A 17358-nucleotide genomic window follows, 5' to 3' on the forward strand; every position below is an offset into this window, starting at 1 on the left:
GGGGGCCAGAGGGCCACAATTGAGGCGAGCAAGCTCTGAGCAGGGGTACAGGAGGGCCAGCGGAGTTGAGGGCCCAGCTCAGTCTCTCAGGGAGGCTTCCGAGGCGGAATCACCAAAGACACGGCTCCTGCACCTACGTGAGCCAGGCGAAGGACTCGGGTTTTAAATACTCAGGCTCCACACGTGGTAGGGTGGTCCCAAGAAGGTGCGAAGAGATAAGAAGGTCCCAGCCGTATCTGTGGGGCCCAAGGCCAGGGCGTGCAGCCAAAACCAAGAGTAGGAGTCCCCACACCCTGGGCTTGGGGAAACCTTACAAACATTAATGGTGGCCGATGACTTGGGGTTTGTGAGGACAGGAACCTAGCAAAAGCACATCAACAGGTCCCGATTTCTGGGGGCCAGCTCAGCCATGTGCAGCCCGGGACACGAGGGTCAGAGACTACTTCCAGCACGTCCCAACATTTGTTCCTCTCGCACAGTGGTTATGTGCAAACAGGTCTTCGGTCTTACTTTCCCGAGGAAGGCAGGAATCACATCTTAAACACGTCCGAGCCCTTCGCTGGGCCTAGCATTAGAATGACCCTCCCTGGGCTTTCAGAATGATTGAATGACCTATCTCATGGGACTGTAACAGACAGTCTGTCTATTGCAGCTTTGTCCTAGGCATCCAAACCACAGCCTGGTCTTCTCATACTAAGACATCCCTCCTCTTCCAGAACTAATGACAAGCCTGTAAAATAATATCTAAGACAAAGTATATTGGGACCAAAATTTTTAAAAGCATGTTTTTGCACTCATTCTTAACGCAGCCTAGATGATAACATTTTGGTTACTTTAAAATGATCATCCAAAGACTTTTTTTTTTCCTTTTTAATGTTTTTAAATGTTTATTTTTGAGAGAGGGAGAGGGAGAGAGACAGAGTGTGAGGTGGGGAGGGGCAGAGAGAGGGAGACACAGAATCCGAAGCAGGCTCTAGGGTCTGAGTTGTCAGCACAGAGCTTGACGTGGGGGCTCCAACCCACAAACCATGAGATCATGACCTGAGCCGAAGTCGGATGCTTAACTAACTGAGCAACCCAGGCGCCCCAGACTTTACCTTTTTCTAAATCCACGGCAGCTCTTACTGATTTTTTCCTCCCGTATTTCTCATTGTAAAAGTTTTCGGGTTTTTAGAAATATGTTTCTAATGTTGATTTATTTTTGAGAGAGAGCAAGAGTGGGGGAGGTGCAGAGAGAGAGGGAGCGAGAGTCCCAAGCAGGCTCTGGATTGTCAGCACGCAGCCTGTCGCAGGGCCTGAACTCATGAACTGTGAGACCATGGCTTGAGCCAAAAGCAAGAGGCAGATGCTTAACCGACTGAGCTATCCAGGCATCCCTAAAGATTTTATTTTTAAATAATCTCTACACCCAGTGTGAGACTTGAACTCACCACCCCAAGATCAAGAGCCATACGCTCTACTGACTGGGACAGCCAGGTGTCCCTGCAAGTGTTTTGAACTACTTAAGAAATTTTACTTGGAACACATCCACAACAAATCAAACAAGCCCTAAGTATATACACATAGTCTTAATGTTTTCTTTTTTGAGAGAGAGTAAGTGGGGCAGGGGCAGAGAGTGAGGGGGACAGAGGATCCGAAGCGGACCCTGCGCTGACAGGCTGATAGTAGACAGCCCGCTGTGGGGCTCGAATTCACGAACAGTGAGATCATGACCTGAACTGGAGTTAGAGCCTCAACCGACAGAGCCACGCAGGTGCCCCCCCAAAAAGGCGGTCATTTTAAAGCCCTTATTTTTTAAAACGTGTCAAGTCAAATTCAGCATAACGTGTAGAAGCACTTCAAGAAATGTTGGTGGAATAAATGAAACAAACAAACAGACCCCCCTCCCCCCGCCTCCCTCCTTTCTAGGCTCCACCAAGCTAAGATGTGTAACCTTTCCTTCCAAGCAGAACAGAAGGTGGCAGTGAGCAGGAGACCAGAGGTGGGGAGAGCCCTGGGGCTCTCTCCTGAGCTCTCTCCCTCCCTGGACTTCCCGATCATGAAGGCTCAGAAGCACCAGAAAGAGGTTCCTGCAAGAGCACACTGCACCACCAAGATAACCCTGAGGAGAGCCCCCAGGACACAGGCAGCTGGGGGTCTCCCCGATGGGAGGGTTCGGCTCCTCTCCTCCAGGGACAACCACCCATCAGCACAATAACTAAACAGCAGGAAAAAGAGGGGAGGAGCTAGGGGTGAGCCGGTAGTCTGCTAAGAGAAAAGGAACAAACAGGAACCAGGGGGAGGTGTGCCAGGCAGGCCAGGGGGAGAGAGATCCCTTTCCCTCCAGAGTCTGCTCTTGTCTTTACGCGCATGAAATGTTCCCAGACCTGCCAAGGCCACGGAGCTTCCTGTCCTGCGGGTGGGAAGCAGGGAGCCCAAGGCGCCGTGATTTGGGGTGGGGAAAGGTTATGTGAGCCCTGGATTTGGGTCTCAGTTCCACAGTTGCTCTGGGACCTCAAGCTCCCACACGCCCTGAGGCTCAATGTCCCCAAGTGCAATGGGAGGCGGGAGTGGAGGGCGGCGGGGGGGGGGGGTGGGGGGGGGGTGGGGGGGGGGTGGGGGGGGGGTGGGGGTGGGGGGGGGGGTGGGGCTGAAAAGCCCTGGCTGAAGGGGGATGTATCACAGGAAGACTCACCTAGGCCAGGCTCTGTGGGGGAGGGCTACCCCTCTCAGTGGCACGGCAGAGGGCCTGCGGTCAGCGGCCTGCCGCAGACCCGCACCCTGCCACTCGCTGGCCTCGGCAGGCCCTGCGGGTGCTCCGTCACAGCTGCCGGAGGAGGCACCAGGGCCTACAAAGCAGCAGCCTGGAGGAAGAGGCCTTAAGGAATCAGACCCTCGGCATCAGGAGGTAGGAGGGGAAGGTGAGAGACTCTCCGTAGCCGAGCCTCAGTTTTCCTGGCTGCAAAATGGCACGCATGCTCATGAACTCCCAGGGCTGCGGTGAAGATAAACTGGGAACATGCCTGACACATTGTCGGTTTTACCGAACAAGACGACCAGCGCCGAGGCCCCCTCGCCACACGTGTATGTGCACATACACGCACACACACACCACACGCTACTTGGGAGACTTTGCCTGGGACAGAGGAAGCCACAAAAGTGGCTGCCGAGAGGGTGGCAGGTGGATGCGGAAGGGCTACGGTGAGCAGTAAGGCTGGGGGCTTAGGCAGCACACGAGCCACAAGGCAACCTCCTTCTGCGAAGAAGAGGGTGCCCCTGAGAGGATGCCATCGCGTGTACCTGCTGTTAAGTCCTGGCCGTCCCGCTCCCCTGCCGTCACCCCCTCTGGCCTGGCGGAGACGCAGGCCCCATGTCAGCCAAGGTGGGGCGGCCCCCGTGGCTCGGGCCCACGAGTGCGGGCAGCTGGGCTGGGCCAGGGGTCTGTGGTCACACTGCCCCCACCCTCCCGGTTAGCCTGAGCCCAGGGGTGACAGATGGAAGAGGACGCTGGAGGGAAGCCCGGATAGTCGCTGGGCTCCGCTCAGTTCAGTCTCCCCTTCCTCTTCGTTGAGGTTTCAGGACAGGCCCCTTCTTCCCCTAATACTGTCAGTTTCACATTTTCTCTTTTCTTCTTCTCCTCTGGTTATCGTTCTTCAGCTCCTCCCTTTTTTAATCTTCCTACTTACTCTTCTTTCTCTTAGGGGGAAAAAAAAAAAAGGCACAAACCACATATTCTGAAGGAGGGGAAACCTGAGAAGCCATCGGCTTTAGAAGCTAAAGACAGCTAAATTTAGCAGCTCAGAATAGAAGGTGAGGCCTTCAAAATCTCACGCTCCAGGTGCGCTGTGAAAATCTCCCAGTTAGCATCCCTCCGTGGCAGGCTGCTGCCTCGCTAATGCTCACCTCTTGCAAATAGGGCTTTGGGAAGCGGTCGGCACTCAGAGTCCTTCCTCCAACACTCATTTGTTGACCCGACCAGAAGATGCATCTTCTTAGAAACTCACATTTCTCAGCAGAGAGCTTCTTCGTCCTCCCTGCACCACCCCCGCCACGAAAGGCAGGAGGGGAGGAAGATTCATAGTCTGCGGGGTGAACTACAGGAACCGAGTGGGCATGTTTCATAGGAGCAGGTGGAGAGGCTTGGCCCCACGAGCGGATAGAAAAGGCAGACAGAAAAGGCCAGAATGGAGAGAGCTGGGGGGTGACCAGCACGCACACACCAGGCCGCCCTCCAGCTGCTTCCAGGGAGGGAGAAGGCCATGTCTCCCACCTGGTGCTTTTCCACCCGGCTGATGCCGTGGACACTCCTACAGGAAGCCCCCTGCGGGCAAAGTCATGAGCCAGATGCTGGGCAGTGGAGAGAACCGCTCATCTTTGGTCTCTTTTAGGAAAATCAAAATGGGTGACAGGTGGATAGAAAAAGATGATTTCAAGCCTTTCATAGCCACTGTTTCCTTGGTGGTGGGGGCGCTGGGGACAGGTGTAGGAGAAAGTGACCCAGAGAGGAAGCAGCTTCTTTTTGGGTGGTTTTTAGGAAGAGAGCACCCCCACTCGATACTCTTTGCCGAGAAGAATTTATTTTTTAAATTTTTTTACATTTATTTATTTTTAAGAGAGAGGGACAGACAGAGTGCGAGCAGGGGAGGGGCAGAGAGAGAGGGAGGCGCAGTACCCGAAGCAGGCTCCAGGCTCTGAGCTGTTAGCACAGAGCCCGATGTGGGGCTTGAACTCACGAATCGTGAGATCAGGACCCGAGCCGAAGTCGGACGCTTAACTGACTGAGCCATCCAGGCGCCCCTGCCAAGAAGAATTTAGAATGATTCCTTTCTAAAAGCAGAGGGTTGACATGCAGAACTCTTGGGGGTTCCTGCTGACTCCAGGGCTCCTCACTTACATGAGCTGCCCTGATTAAACGAGGAACGCAAGCTGCAAAATGCTGTTCGATTGAGTGCCAAAGCCAGCAAGGCTCAAAGGGACACGACCCGCAAGTCCGAGGCACATGCCCGCCATGCCACCGGGCCCCTGAGAAGTCAGTAGACAGGCATGGGGCCCAGCTCATAGTTGGCTCTGAAGCCGCCTGCTCAGGCCGTGAAGAAACCTTATATAATGAAGTTAATATTACAGAGCTTTTCCAGGGCAGGCTTCACCTTTCCGGCCACCAGAAGGAGGTCACAGTATCACTTTGGATCTGTTGAGCATCTGCTGGGCATGCTTAATTATTCACTAGCTATGGATACTGGCCCAGCTTTGGGGTCCCAGTAGCAGGGTTTCTGCAGAGGTGGAAAAGGATGCAGTGAGAACTCCCCTATCCAGACTTGGGTGAAGGTCAAAGAGGACAAAAGACAAAAGACCTTCTTTGACCAAAAGAAGGTCAAAGAAGTAGAGACATGAGAGTTGGCCTCTGCAGGATGTGGGAAACAGGGGCTGGCAGGGGCCAAGAACAGTCAGACGCCCCAGCGCCTGTCACTGGGGAGAGAAGGGTGGTCGGAGAGGGCTACGGTTTCCAGAAACATCACTCATTGCCTCCAGCCCCCACACTGCAGGGCATGACAGCCCTTGGCTCCTGGAGCCCAGCAGGAATGCGGCCGGGTGTATGTATTCATCACTGCTTCTGTGTCAGAGCCCTGTGCCCTGTGGCGTATAAACAGAGAAAGCTCAGACTGCCCGGGAGAAGAAAGAGGCAGAAGCGGGGATCAGGTTAGCGATACTAGATATCCATTGCCTCATCTGGCACCAGAGGGAACCGAGATCGTGTGTCCCAACTCAGGGATGTGGTGGATACAGGGAGGAATGTGCACGGTGGCTGGGGAGCCCTGTGCCAGCTCCCTTGACCCATGCCCACACCACCAGCACTGGCTCCTCGCCGTCTGGAGCGGGATGACAGAGAGCTCCTCCTGCTGCTCTTGCCGGCTCCGGCGTGGGGCTGGTAACCAAACCCGGAGCACACCTTCCCCTGGGGTGCATCTTATGGGCTCAGGGTCCCAAGGGGAAAGGCTGGGGACTTGAAAGTCTCCCACCTGCATCTGGGCTGGAGTCCTCACTCCAGGGGCTGCAGAGAGCCACAGGGGCTCCCATAAGGTTTTAGCCTGAGCTAGGCCACAAGGGGGCTGAAAATGCAAGAAACTGGGTCTTGCGAGGTAACTTGGACATGATCTAACTTCACCACCCCGCCCCCTCCCCCCCCCCCCCCGGGGGAATTCTGTACTTCCAGAAGCCAGGGCTACTCTGGAGAACAGGGGGAATTTTCTATCTAGAAAGAAAGTCATGGGTGTCAGTGGGGAAGATGAATAAAGGCTAATTCTAGAAAAGCCAGGTCCTTCCTGGGACAACTAACTGAGCCCAGGATCCTGCTCTAAAAGAGAAGGCTGTAGCTCATGATCTCTGGGGCCCAAGCTTTAGGTAAGGGGCAGAGTCCTCACTGTTTAGCCCCTCTCCTGATTGGACAGGGCCCCTAAAAGGCAAGGTGCTTCTCCTGCATATGAGGACCGCAAATCAGACTAAAAGAAGAATTTGATTTGCCAGGTGCTACAAGATATACTGCTGTGGTGGGGCCCGAAGAACCCAGGAAAATAGTCTTTTTTTTTTTTTTACATTTATTCATTTTTGAGAGACAGAGAGAGACAGACCCGAGCAGGGGAGGGGCAGAGAGAGGGAGACCCAGAATCCAAAGCAGGCTCCAGGCTCCAAGCGGTCGAGGCTGCTTCTGGGTCAGAGCCCGCTGACACAGCACAGAGCACAACACGGGGCTCGAACTCACGAACCTCGAGATCATGACCTGAGCCAAAGTTGGACGCTAAACCAACTGGGCCACCCAGGCGCCCCATGTCTTTAATCATTGAGACAGGAAACAACGGTTCACGACAAATCACAGAGCTGCCCCGTCTTGGCCTGGCGAGCGGCTGGCTGCCTCTGGTTCTCTGTCCACCTAAGGAGCCTTTGCATGCGGAGAGGAAGAGAAAAGACGAGGGGACGAGACGGAACAGAGAAGGCAGCTGTCCTCCCCAGCAATTGGGTAGGAGTTCCGGCTGGCACAGACCCGAGTGTATACATGAATGACTGAATGGGCAGGGTGTTATGTGGCTCTGAAGGTGGACGTATTTGTGTGGACAGGCCGAGGAACGCAGCGGGACCCTAGAGCAGGGCCCCTTCGGCCTCTCGTGTAGTCTGGCCTGCAAGCTCAGACACACAAGGAAGCCCCCCAGATGCATGGTCTGGCCTCCCCCAGCTGCTGAGGGGTCGGCAGGGCAGCCCCACCCACCTCTGACCCAGCAGGATCTCAGACGTAAATAAACCAGGCTCCTTTGGCACCTGCCAAGATCTGTCTTCTTGGCAAGAGCCTAGGGCTAAGGGTGGCCCCTCGCTTGCCATCCCTCGGAGTAAACAGGGGTGCTTATTTATGCCGGGGCAGAGAAGAAAAAATCTTGTTGTCGAGTAAGTCTGGTGGAGCAGTATATGGAAGAACAGGATGTCCAGAGTCTGCTCTGGTTTAGGTGATGAGCTGAACACCACTGGTTTCCCTGCCTGGAGCCTGGAGATAAGACCTCCTGAGGCCACAGGAAGCATCCAAGCGTGACACGATCTCTCCACTCTCTGAACCTCACCGTGTGCACCCGGCCCTCTCTCCCACCCTGCCTGCCCTGGTTCAGCAGGGGCAGCAGGCTGGCCTGTCAGTAAAAGTCCTGCCACTGAGCACCTCTGTGCTGGTCTCCGAAGGCTGTCTAGACACCTTCTGCGAGCTCTAGGCTCCCACCCACACACTGTTCCTCGTCCTCAGAGGCCACCAACCACACCACACAGAGGGGGAAGGGCAACCAGAGCAAGGCCAGGAGCCAGCCTGGCAGGGCTGGCCATAAACCCAGTGCTCCTGCATTATCCCCCTCCCGAGACCCTCCAGCTGGGTGCACCTTGCACAAGCCTAGAAGTGGGGAGAGGAACGTGGCAGCAGCTTAGGGAAAATTTTGAATAAGACCAAGAGGGAAGCAATGAGCCAATCAGATGTGCAACAAATGAGAAAAAGGGAATATACGCCTCTGATCCCTGCAGGGGCTAATCTGGTCCCTGAAACGCTGGGAGCAGGACACAAAGGCAGGATGGGAAGAGTTACTAGGTTTCTCTGAGAGTACACATTTTCTCAGAACTGCTGCTCAGGAGAGAGAGAGAGAGAGAATGAGAGAGAGAGAGAGAGAGAGAGAGAATAAACACTCATCTTCTGGGGGACACTCAACTCCACTGTTGCTGCCCATGTAACCAGTGGTTCCTGCTGCAGCCCCTGCAGCCCGAGTTTCCCAGAGGTTAAGGCTACGTTACATACAGATGGAGAACCCAGATGTCACCTGCATTCTCTGGGCACCTAGGGCCCCAGTGCCCCAACAAATGATGACAATTGTTTTCGCTTTATAGATGTCAGGCAGAGAGAGTAGCTAACTTGCTCAGTGCTATACAAATAGTAGAGAGCAGGATGGTGGGGCGGAGATGGGCATTTGTTTTTGCTTCTTTTTAAAAAAGAAAAAAGTTCATTTATTTATTCTGGAGAGAGAGAGAGAACGCATGTGCGCATAAGCAGGGGAGGGGCAGAGAGAGGAGGAGAGAGAGAGTTCCAAGCAGGCTTCGTGCTTTCCGCACAGAGCCTGACGTGGGGCTTGATCTCACGAACCATGAGATCAGGACCTGAGCCAAAATCGAGAGCCCGACGCTTAACCAACTGAGCCACCCAGGTGCCCCCGATTTTGCTTTTAGGGGAAATCATTTGAGGCACAACGTCGAAAACAGCTAACTGGAGGGAACAAATGATAGCCAACAATGTCACCAAGGCTGAGCTGCCTCCCAGGACCATGAGCCCCTATCTGTTCCCCTGCTGTCCTTGGGGCTCCAGGTCCCCTGCTCTCTTCGGGTGGGGGCTGGGGGAGCCTCTCCATGACAGCTGAGGAACTATAGCTGCCTCCAGGCTGTTCCAGTAACTCAACCCCCTCCGGGGCTGCTCTGGTCCGAAAGCCAGCTGGTGAGTTCCAAACAATGGCAAGGGGTGTGGGTAGTGGGGGAGGCTTATGAATTAAAAATAGATGCTAGTAATCACCAGGGAGCTTGCAGAGAGCATGCGGAGCAGTGTTTACTAGAGAGAAGAATACCTTCTATTCATGCCCAGACCGGGGTGGAACCACCACAGCTTCTCACACCAACCAATGGCCTCTGGGTCTGAGGGAGTCAGCTGACAGAGCCGGGTTGGCTGGAAGACCCCCTTGCTCCTCAGGAGCTCCCCAGGCCTCGCCTATCTCTGGAGGAACAGCTACAGGGCTGGAAAGCTGTGTCACGGAAGGGGGAACGGTACCCCAGCAATAAAGTCACCCTCTTGGGCCGAGGCAGGTCTGCTCCCTATGGATACTGCATCACGTGACCCCTGGTGCTTTCAGTGACCTCACATCTGTTTGGTCTCGCGAACACGCTCGAATGTGGGCTCTAGTCTCCTCTCTGCCATGAAAGTAGCTGGGTGTCCTCAGGCAAGCAGTCTCTTGATTCCTCTAGGACTCGGTCTATTCATCCGGAAAATGGGGATAAGAACACCTGCTCTGGCAACTTCACAGGGAGGTTGTTCAGATTAACTGGGCAATACATATGACAGAGTTGGGGAGAGCTGAAAGTTCTAAATAAGGATATAAGACAGTCGTAGGAACAATCATGTCCCCCAGGGCACCGTCCTGCCTGGCAGCTCGCCCAAGAGCGTCCGGCCCCGGTCTTTCACCGGCAGCGAGAGAAGAACCCCGGCTGTCTCGGGGCCGGTGTCCGCACGAGCCACGTGCAAAAGCCTGGGGAGAAGCTTCCCGGCTGACACGCCCACCCCCGCGCCCCCCAGCCCCCTGCATTCGAGGTCAGCAAACATCAACAACCCTTCACCAGCTTCTCACGGGGCCAGCCACCCACCCGCTCCGTCTGCTCAGGCAGCCAGAGAACACAAGGTTCACATGCTCCTCTTCATAAAGGAGCTGTGGTACTGGGGACCCTGGCCTGGCAGGACGGTTCTATTTTTGTTTTTCAAGTGTCTTCACTGACTCGGCGCTGAGAGGTGGGTCCGGCTGCACGCAGAGCACCTGTTCACTGTGGCCTGGTAAGCTGCTTCATTCTGCCGGCCCCTCTGGGGTCTCCATTCCACAAGCCCTTTCAGCCAACACATGCAGATCTCACTCTGGGAACGCGCTCTCCACAGTTGAAACTAGGGCTTGCAGATGGTCCGGTGCCATCCATCTGAATCCTATCTTCACGCCGACAACTCCCAACTGTATGCCTCCAGCCTGGATCTCTCCCCAGGACTCCAGACTCATACATCTGACTGCCTACTTGGCATTTCCATGTGGATGTTTAATAGCCGTCTCAAACATAACAGGTCCAAAACCCAGCTCCGCTTTCTGCCCACCCGCGCCGCCCCCCCCCCCCCCCCCCCCCGGCCACGGCCCCTGCCAGATAGCTGTTCCATTTGCCTTTTTTCCCAACTCCGTGAATGACGATTTCGTCTTTCCAGCTGCCAGGCCAAAAAGCCGTGTGCCGTCTTTGCCTGCTTTCACGCTCCACAACCGTCAGAGGTGGACGTGGCCCGATCTCCGAAGCAAATCCAGAATCCAGCCACTTCTCCCCACCCTTACCACTCCCACCCAGCTGCAAGCCACCACCGCCCCGTGCCTGGAGTATTTCGACAGCTTCCGGGCTGGACTCCGTGTTTACACCCCGGCTCGTAGCCTGTTCACACAGCAGCCAGCGTGGTCTTCTGAAAAGGTATCACTCATCTGCACAAAAACCTTCTAATGACCTCCCATCTCACTTGGGGAAAAAAGTCAGAAGCCCCTTTCCTGGCCCATGAGGCCCTAGGTGACCCACAACTCTCCCCACCCATCTTTAAAACCCCAATAAAACCCAAAGTGCCTCAACCCACTATCTGCTGTCCTGTCTCCCCGCACGGGCAACACATGGCTGCCCCCACTTCCACCAGCTCTGCAATCCACTGAAACGGGTTTCTTGCTGGTTACCAATGACCCCCTCTACGTGTGCTGCCTGCACACACTTCCATACCCAGATAGGACCTGTCACTCCTGCCCCGTTTCACTCTTTTGACTACTCCCTCCTCCTGCTTCAGGATTCTCTCTCTCCATGGTGACTCCTCTGTGTCTGGCTGTTCTGTCCCTTTTATGTCACATCTGTCCTCGGCTTCGCGCTCACTCGACACGTGCCCTTCAGGGGTCTCTTCTATACCCATGATTTCAAGCTCAGTGCTGACTTCCAGAGTGCCAGCCCGAGTCCAGACCTCTCGCCCATGAACCCGACCGCCTGCTGGAGCTCTTTAGTCAGACGGCTCCCAAAGGCACCTGCAACTCAACGCGTCCAAAAGTGAACTCATCACTCTCCTTCCACAACCTGCTCCTACTTCCGTGTTTCCTCAACTAGAAGATGCCCCATCCGCGAGGTTGGTAAGCCAGAAACCCTGGAATCATCCTCTCCTCTTTCCTTTTGTCTTCCTATCCACTTTCTCACCTGGCGGTGCTGATTCCAACTTCCAAATGTCTTCCGGATTTGTCTCCTCCTTTCCATCCTCACTGCTGCGGCCCAGACTCCTGAAGCAGCTCCAAAACCGGTTTCCTTGACTCCACTCCTAACCCCCTTCCCGGTCTATTGTCTACACTGAGATCCAGAGGGACCACTTCCTTCCAGCTTCCTGCCTAACACCCATGGACACCTTCACACTACCTGTGTAGTCTGGCCTCTGCCTACCCATCGGTCCCCAACACAGCTGGATGCTGTGACCACAGCGAAGGCCAGGAGGACCCCTGCGCCAGCTCGCGGACTTCTGTACATGCTACTCCCTCTCCCCCCTCTTCCCCTGGTTCTTTCCTGGGCTAACCTGTACTCCTTCAAGGCTCAAGTCAATGGCTTCCTCCAGAAGGTCTTTACCAACTCCAATTCCCTCCCCCTGCTCCCAAAGGCCTCACAGCCTCTATCACAGCCTTACCACCTTATTCTGTCCGTTGCCCGTCTGCCCCCCCCATTCAGTAAGCTCGTGAACACAGTACCTCGGCTTGTTCATTCTTATGGCATTAGCAAGCATTCAGTGAGCACTTGTCATATGAACAAAGGAGTGAGGACAGAACTTCAGGAAGTGCCAAACTAGCTTTTCTCCTTACCCTTACCCTCTCCTTACCCCTCATGGCTTCCTCTCCTACCTTCTTTGGTTGGTAATAATAATAAAAAACGATACTGTGCCAGGCTCCATCCCAGACATTCATACATACATGAACCCATTCGAACCTAGAGCAACTCTACTATTATCCTCGCTTTCAGCTGGGGAAACTGAGGCACACAGACGTTAAGTGACTGACGCAGCTTACTAAGTGCAGAGCCAGGGCTGGCGCCAGCCTAGGCTCTGAACCAACTGCCGGTACTGCTCCTTGATGGCCTGTTTAAGGTAAACAAGCCGGAATTAACATCGGCCTGAGCAAAACCTCATTTTTGAAAACCCCTGAGACAAAGAGAAACGAACCCTTTGGGGATCATCTCTTGCCTTGGGTTTGGTCCAACCCCGCGGACAGTTCTGTGGGCAGCAGGGTGTGGGTACCCACCCGGCAGGGCCCCCAGCTCAGCCCCCCGCAGGTCCAGAGGCCCCTCGGCGGATGGTTCTCGCGCCCGAGTGCCTCCCCACCACACCGAGGCCACGCCCCCTCATGCCCCACCTCACCTTATCGCCGCCCTCGGCCTCCTCGGCCAGGAGGTACACGTTGCCGCCGTCAGCCAGCAGCAGGGCGGTGTCGGTGGTGGAGGAGGAGCGGGGGCGGCACTGGTGCTGGTGCAGGATGGCGGCCAGGCTGCTGTCCTGGGGGGCCTTGCGCAGCAGGTGGGGGCTACCGCGCTGGGGCTCCAGGGAGCTGCTCTTGGTGCGCCGGCTGCCACCCCCCGCCGCCGCCCCCGCCGCTGCCGTGCAGGCTGGCGCCCCGCTTGATCGAGGGCCGGGAGCGGATCTGCTGCAGCACGCGGTTGAAGGCGGTGGGCCGCGCGGGCAGGTCGTGCAGGGACATGGCGTAGGAGACGCGGTGCATCTCCGGGGAGCGCTCCTTCTCGTCCGGGGAGTCATGGTCGGACATGCCCTGCTGCTGCTGCTGCTGCTGGGAATCCTGAGACGTCTGATGCTCCCTCTCCCGAGACCGGCGCCGGCTGTGGAACAGGTGCTTCAGGCCGTGGCCAAACATGGAGCCCTCTGAGAGCTGCTGGATTTTCTTAACGGGGAGAGATGAAGAACCCTCGTGAATGGAAAGCTCTGGAATGCCCAGTTGTTGGGGACAGAGGTGGGGGGGGGGTGTGCTCTTGGGAGATCACTAGAGCTACTACAGCTGTCTGAACCTGGAAGATCCCTGCGAATGGCCTGTCATGCCTAAAAGGGCATCTTGCAGGAAGGCAGCAAGCAACCCTGACCCAGTCTCTATTCCCCAAGAAATGTACCCCCACAGCCCTCCACAGGACATTCGCGATCAACACACGGTTCAGGGTTACTGGTCATGCGATCTTGTGACTAGTCTGAGGCTCACGGGGTTGTATCCTTCTGGATCGATTCCCGCCACCCCTGCCCTCCGGTCTGTCCCTCCTTCTAAGTTCAGTCCTCTTTCGAGCTGCGCTGGCTCTTTTAGACCACCAGGCACCCATTTCCAAAGATGCCTCCTTGCGGTGCTCTCTGAGAAGATCAGGGTCAGACCATCAGGTTGTACTGTTGTAGAAGACGTTGCTGAGTGCTTACCCAACACGTGTTCCCCTTCCTTACCAACCAAACGGCCTGGCCTTCACGCCCCTTGCTAAAAATTCTTATACTTCATCAGACTCCCTTGCAGCTAGGAGTGACACGTGACAGCTCTAGCCAATGAAAAGCAAGGTGAGAGTTTCTAGCAGCACTTTTGCTTTCCTGCTAAAGCTCCTGGCCCTTCCTACTTCTTCAGGTCTGGAATGTAGCGGTAATTCCTGGACACATAGCTGCTGTCTTGCAACCACAAGATGACTGGCATGATGGCGAAGGGCTACACACACACACACACACACACACACACACACACACACACACGGCAGAGCCGCAAGCGACAGGTTTGGGAACTTGATGCCAAAGCAGTTCTGAATGCCCATCTTGGGATTCTGGCCACATGAGATAAATAAACCTGTCTTTGTCTACAACACCGTACCTATCTTAGCACGCTCTTCTGTTATTTGCAGCCAGTCTCATTCCTGATGTAGTTGGCAATAAAAGAAGTTTTACTGGAGTTTCCAGGTTGGTGGATACATCCATGCCAGGAGGATGGTGTACCCCAGTTCTACCGGGACAGAAGCTCCTGCACTCGGGACCCTTCTGGACCTCGTCCCATGTATATTTCTCCATCTGGCTATTCATCTGTATCCTTTGTAATACCCTTCGTAACGAACTGGTAAACAAAAAATAAATAATAAATATTACTTCTGTGGGCATGCCTCACAGTGCAGTCAGTAACGTGACCACTTCTTCAGCATCCCTGTCGGAATGAGGTATCTAAGTCAGCGTCTTTCCCCTCAGATTGGAACGGACCAAAGGGGCCCTGGAGCCCAGTGCTGCCCTGGCCCCAGCCTTCCCTCTCAGCTCTGCTGCTCCCCAGGCAGGACTGTTCAGGCCAGAGACGGACAGCGTGCCTGTCAGGGGGCTGGCTTCTTTGGCCAGGCAGAGCCCTAGGCAGAGAGCTTCAGAGCCAAAGGGAGGGCTGGGTCGTGCGGGACCAGGTGAGAAGCCACACTCTGGAACTCCTAAGAAGGAAAATTCGGAACCTGGCCATTTGGGGCTCAGTGAGCCCCAGCAGGTCCTCACTTGGGAGGAAGAACCCATAATCTCATGAGCCAGCCTCATTTTTATCTATTTTTAAATATTTATTTTGGGAGAGTGTGAGCATGAGCGGGGGAGGGGCAGAAAAAGAGGCAGAAAGAGAATCCCAAGCAGGCTCCTCGGCGTCAGCACAGGGCCCAAGGCGGGGCTCGAACCCACGATCCGTGAGATCGTGACGTGAGCCGAAGTCAGACGCTCAACCGACTGAGCCACCCAGGTGCCCCTGAGTTTTCTTTTCTTCTTGAAATCAACTCACAGACAGAAAACCTTAGACCATGCAGAAACCAAGAAAAAAAAAAAGCCCATGTTAGATGTGAATTAGCTGACCTGGCTCTTGGTTTTTTCTACCTCAGGATTGTATGTGGAGACAGCTGCACTGACCTCTGGGTGTCAGTAGCTAAGCTATCGTAAATTTGTGTAAAAGTTCAGGGCTTTCAGTTGTGGCCTCATTTGAGTCTCCCCACCATCCTCAAAGTAGGCAGCCAGGCAACCTTCCATCACCCATTTTACAGACCAGATATGTTACCTCGGCACAAGTCACTAAGGGCTCACGGTTTACAGTTTTCAAGGGGTTTTTTTTTTCTTCTACATGATCTCACTTGATTTTCCCGGACACTAATAAAAGCAACAGTAGCAACATCCCCACTTGTAGATGAGGAAATGAAGGCTACCACCATTGCTTCTCAAGAATTTAATTCTGGGGCAGCCCCGGAGACATTAGGTTACACAGTGTGAGGCTCTCCCACGGGAGTTACTGTCCCCGCAGGGCCAGCCTGAGGCAGGGCCAGGAGGCCCCCCTGAATCTGCTCCGGGCAGAGCCAACATGTCCAGGGCAGACGGACAGGGGAGCGCACTCTGCCATCAACTTGGAAGGGGCCAGATCCTGTGGCCTCCAGACCAGGGACGGCCAGGACACTCCTTCCTCCTGAGGCCCAAGCTATACCAGACCTCCCTCCAGGCATCATGGATGGGGCCAGCTGGCTCTGGCATTTGCCGAGCTGCTCCTGTCAAACAGTCATTACATATTACAAACTGTCCTCCCAGCTTCCCATTCCAGGTCTCTCTGTCCTCTCCCTACCACTCCTGACCCAGCTTCTCCAACTCAGAGGCCCATCTTCTGTATCTGCTCAGGTAAAAAGAGTTCCCTTCAAAAGACTTCACCGGGTCCCAGAGCTCTGAGCCCTGGGAAACAGGCAGAGGTGCTGTGGACAGCGGCCACACTGTCTGCTATATTGCCTTGAATCCTAAGATCCTTGGTCAATTTATTTTAAAATCATGCAGCATTTTTTAAAGTGCTCTCCAATCTATGCTGTCATCCTAACCTTAGGAGGGAGAACGGGACAGGTATAGATCAATTGTCTCCATTTTGCAGATTAAAAAAACTGAGGCACAGCACAGTTAAGTGGTTCATCCAAGTTACATGGGCAAGTCCCCCAACTTCTAGTCTAATTTACCCTCGCTGGCTCACACACTGATTCTAAGACTAAAGCAGATGTGGTATTTACATGCATCCCAGAACAGTATCAGAGGCAGGATTACAACAAACCTAAAAAGGCCTGGGCCAGGGGGAGTCGGGTCCCCTGAACCGTAATGGCCGATGTGCCCATGCCACATTGTAGGACTTGGGTAAGGGCTTTAACCACAGTGGGCCTTCATTTCCCCTCTTCCCCATCTGTTCTGAAGGTGAAGGAAAGCCCAGGATGGTGACTGGCTGACCACAGGACCTTTGCTTTCGTAGTACCGAGGAGTCTGCTAAAGTCTATGGTAGGCGTGAGGGGAAAGAACAAAAAAGCAGCCAAAGAATAATGAGACGGGGGTGTTGCTCACTAACAAAGTGCAAGACAAGAGAGCTGGGTGACCCGTGAGCTGGGGTGCTTCTGCATATAGGCGTCCAAGAGGAGGTGGTTGAGAAGTTTTGACATAACGTGGTAAGTATTTAAAAAAAAAAACAAAAAACAAAAAACACAGCTCAGCACATACACATAACCAGCCACAAGTTTTGGAAATGAGGAAAACCATGGTGACTAGCTTGAGAGAACTTGGCCACCAACGCAGCAGAAAGCGCCACCTGTTCTGACTAACAGGTTCCAGCTCCTAAATGTCACTTGCTTTTCCACATTGACTTTTGCTTTTCCCCAGCTGCCAGGAACCATTGTGGTGGCCAAACGAAGCCACGGATTAGGAGGAGAGAGCCGAGATGTTTCAGAGTCAGGGGTGAGGCATAAACAGAGCTCTCCGGACCTAGTAGAATGAGCGAGAACTGTCCCAGAACAGCCCGGAGGCCAGCAGTTAGCCAGAAAGGAGAGCTTCCAGGCCGGGGGCTGACACCTGGGGAGGGGGAGGAGAGGACACTTGCTGTCTCCTCCCCCTGGAACTATTTTTAAGGGCAGAAAGGACCCCCTCTCCTTAGGGTGCTGTCATCCTCTCAGGAAGAAAGCATGAGCTGGATGATTTTTTGTAAGATCCTTCCTGAGAAGTTTGTGGTGTCTCAACAGGCTTCATCTGTTTTCCTCCCTGGG

At 54.5% G+C, this 17358-nt stretch overlaps 1 protein-coding gene across 1 annotated transcript in view; it reads right to left on the minus strand.

Moving 5' to 3' along the window:
• The window catches only part of TMCC2 (transmembrane and coiled-coil domain family 2), a 40108-nt gene that overhangs the window by 14345 nt on the left and 8405 nt on the right, over window positions 1-17358 (minus strand). The window contains 2 exon segments of the mRNA XM_019433222.2: window positions 12692-12907; window positions 12909-13226. Coding sequence (XP_019288767.2) covers window positions 12692-12907; window positions 12909-13226 — 534 coding nt within the window.

This window comes from Panthera pardus, unplaced genomic scaffold, assembly GCF_024362965.1.
Source record: "Panthera pardus isolate Hobbes unplaced genomic scaffold, ASM2436296v1 HiC_scaffold_21, whole genome shotgun sequence".
NCBI classification, from domain to species: domain Eukaryota; kingdom Metazoa; phylum Chordata; class Mammalia; order Carnivora; family Felidae; genus Panthera; species Panthera pardus.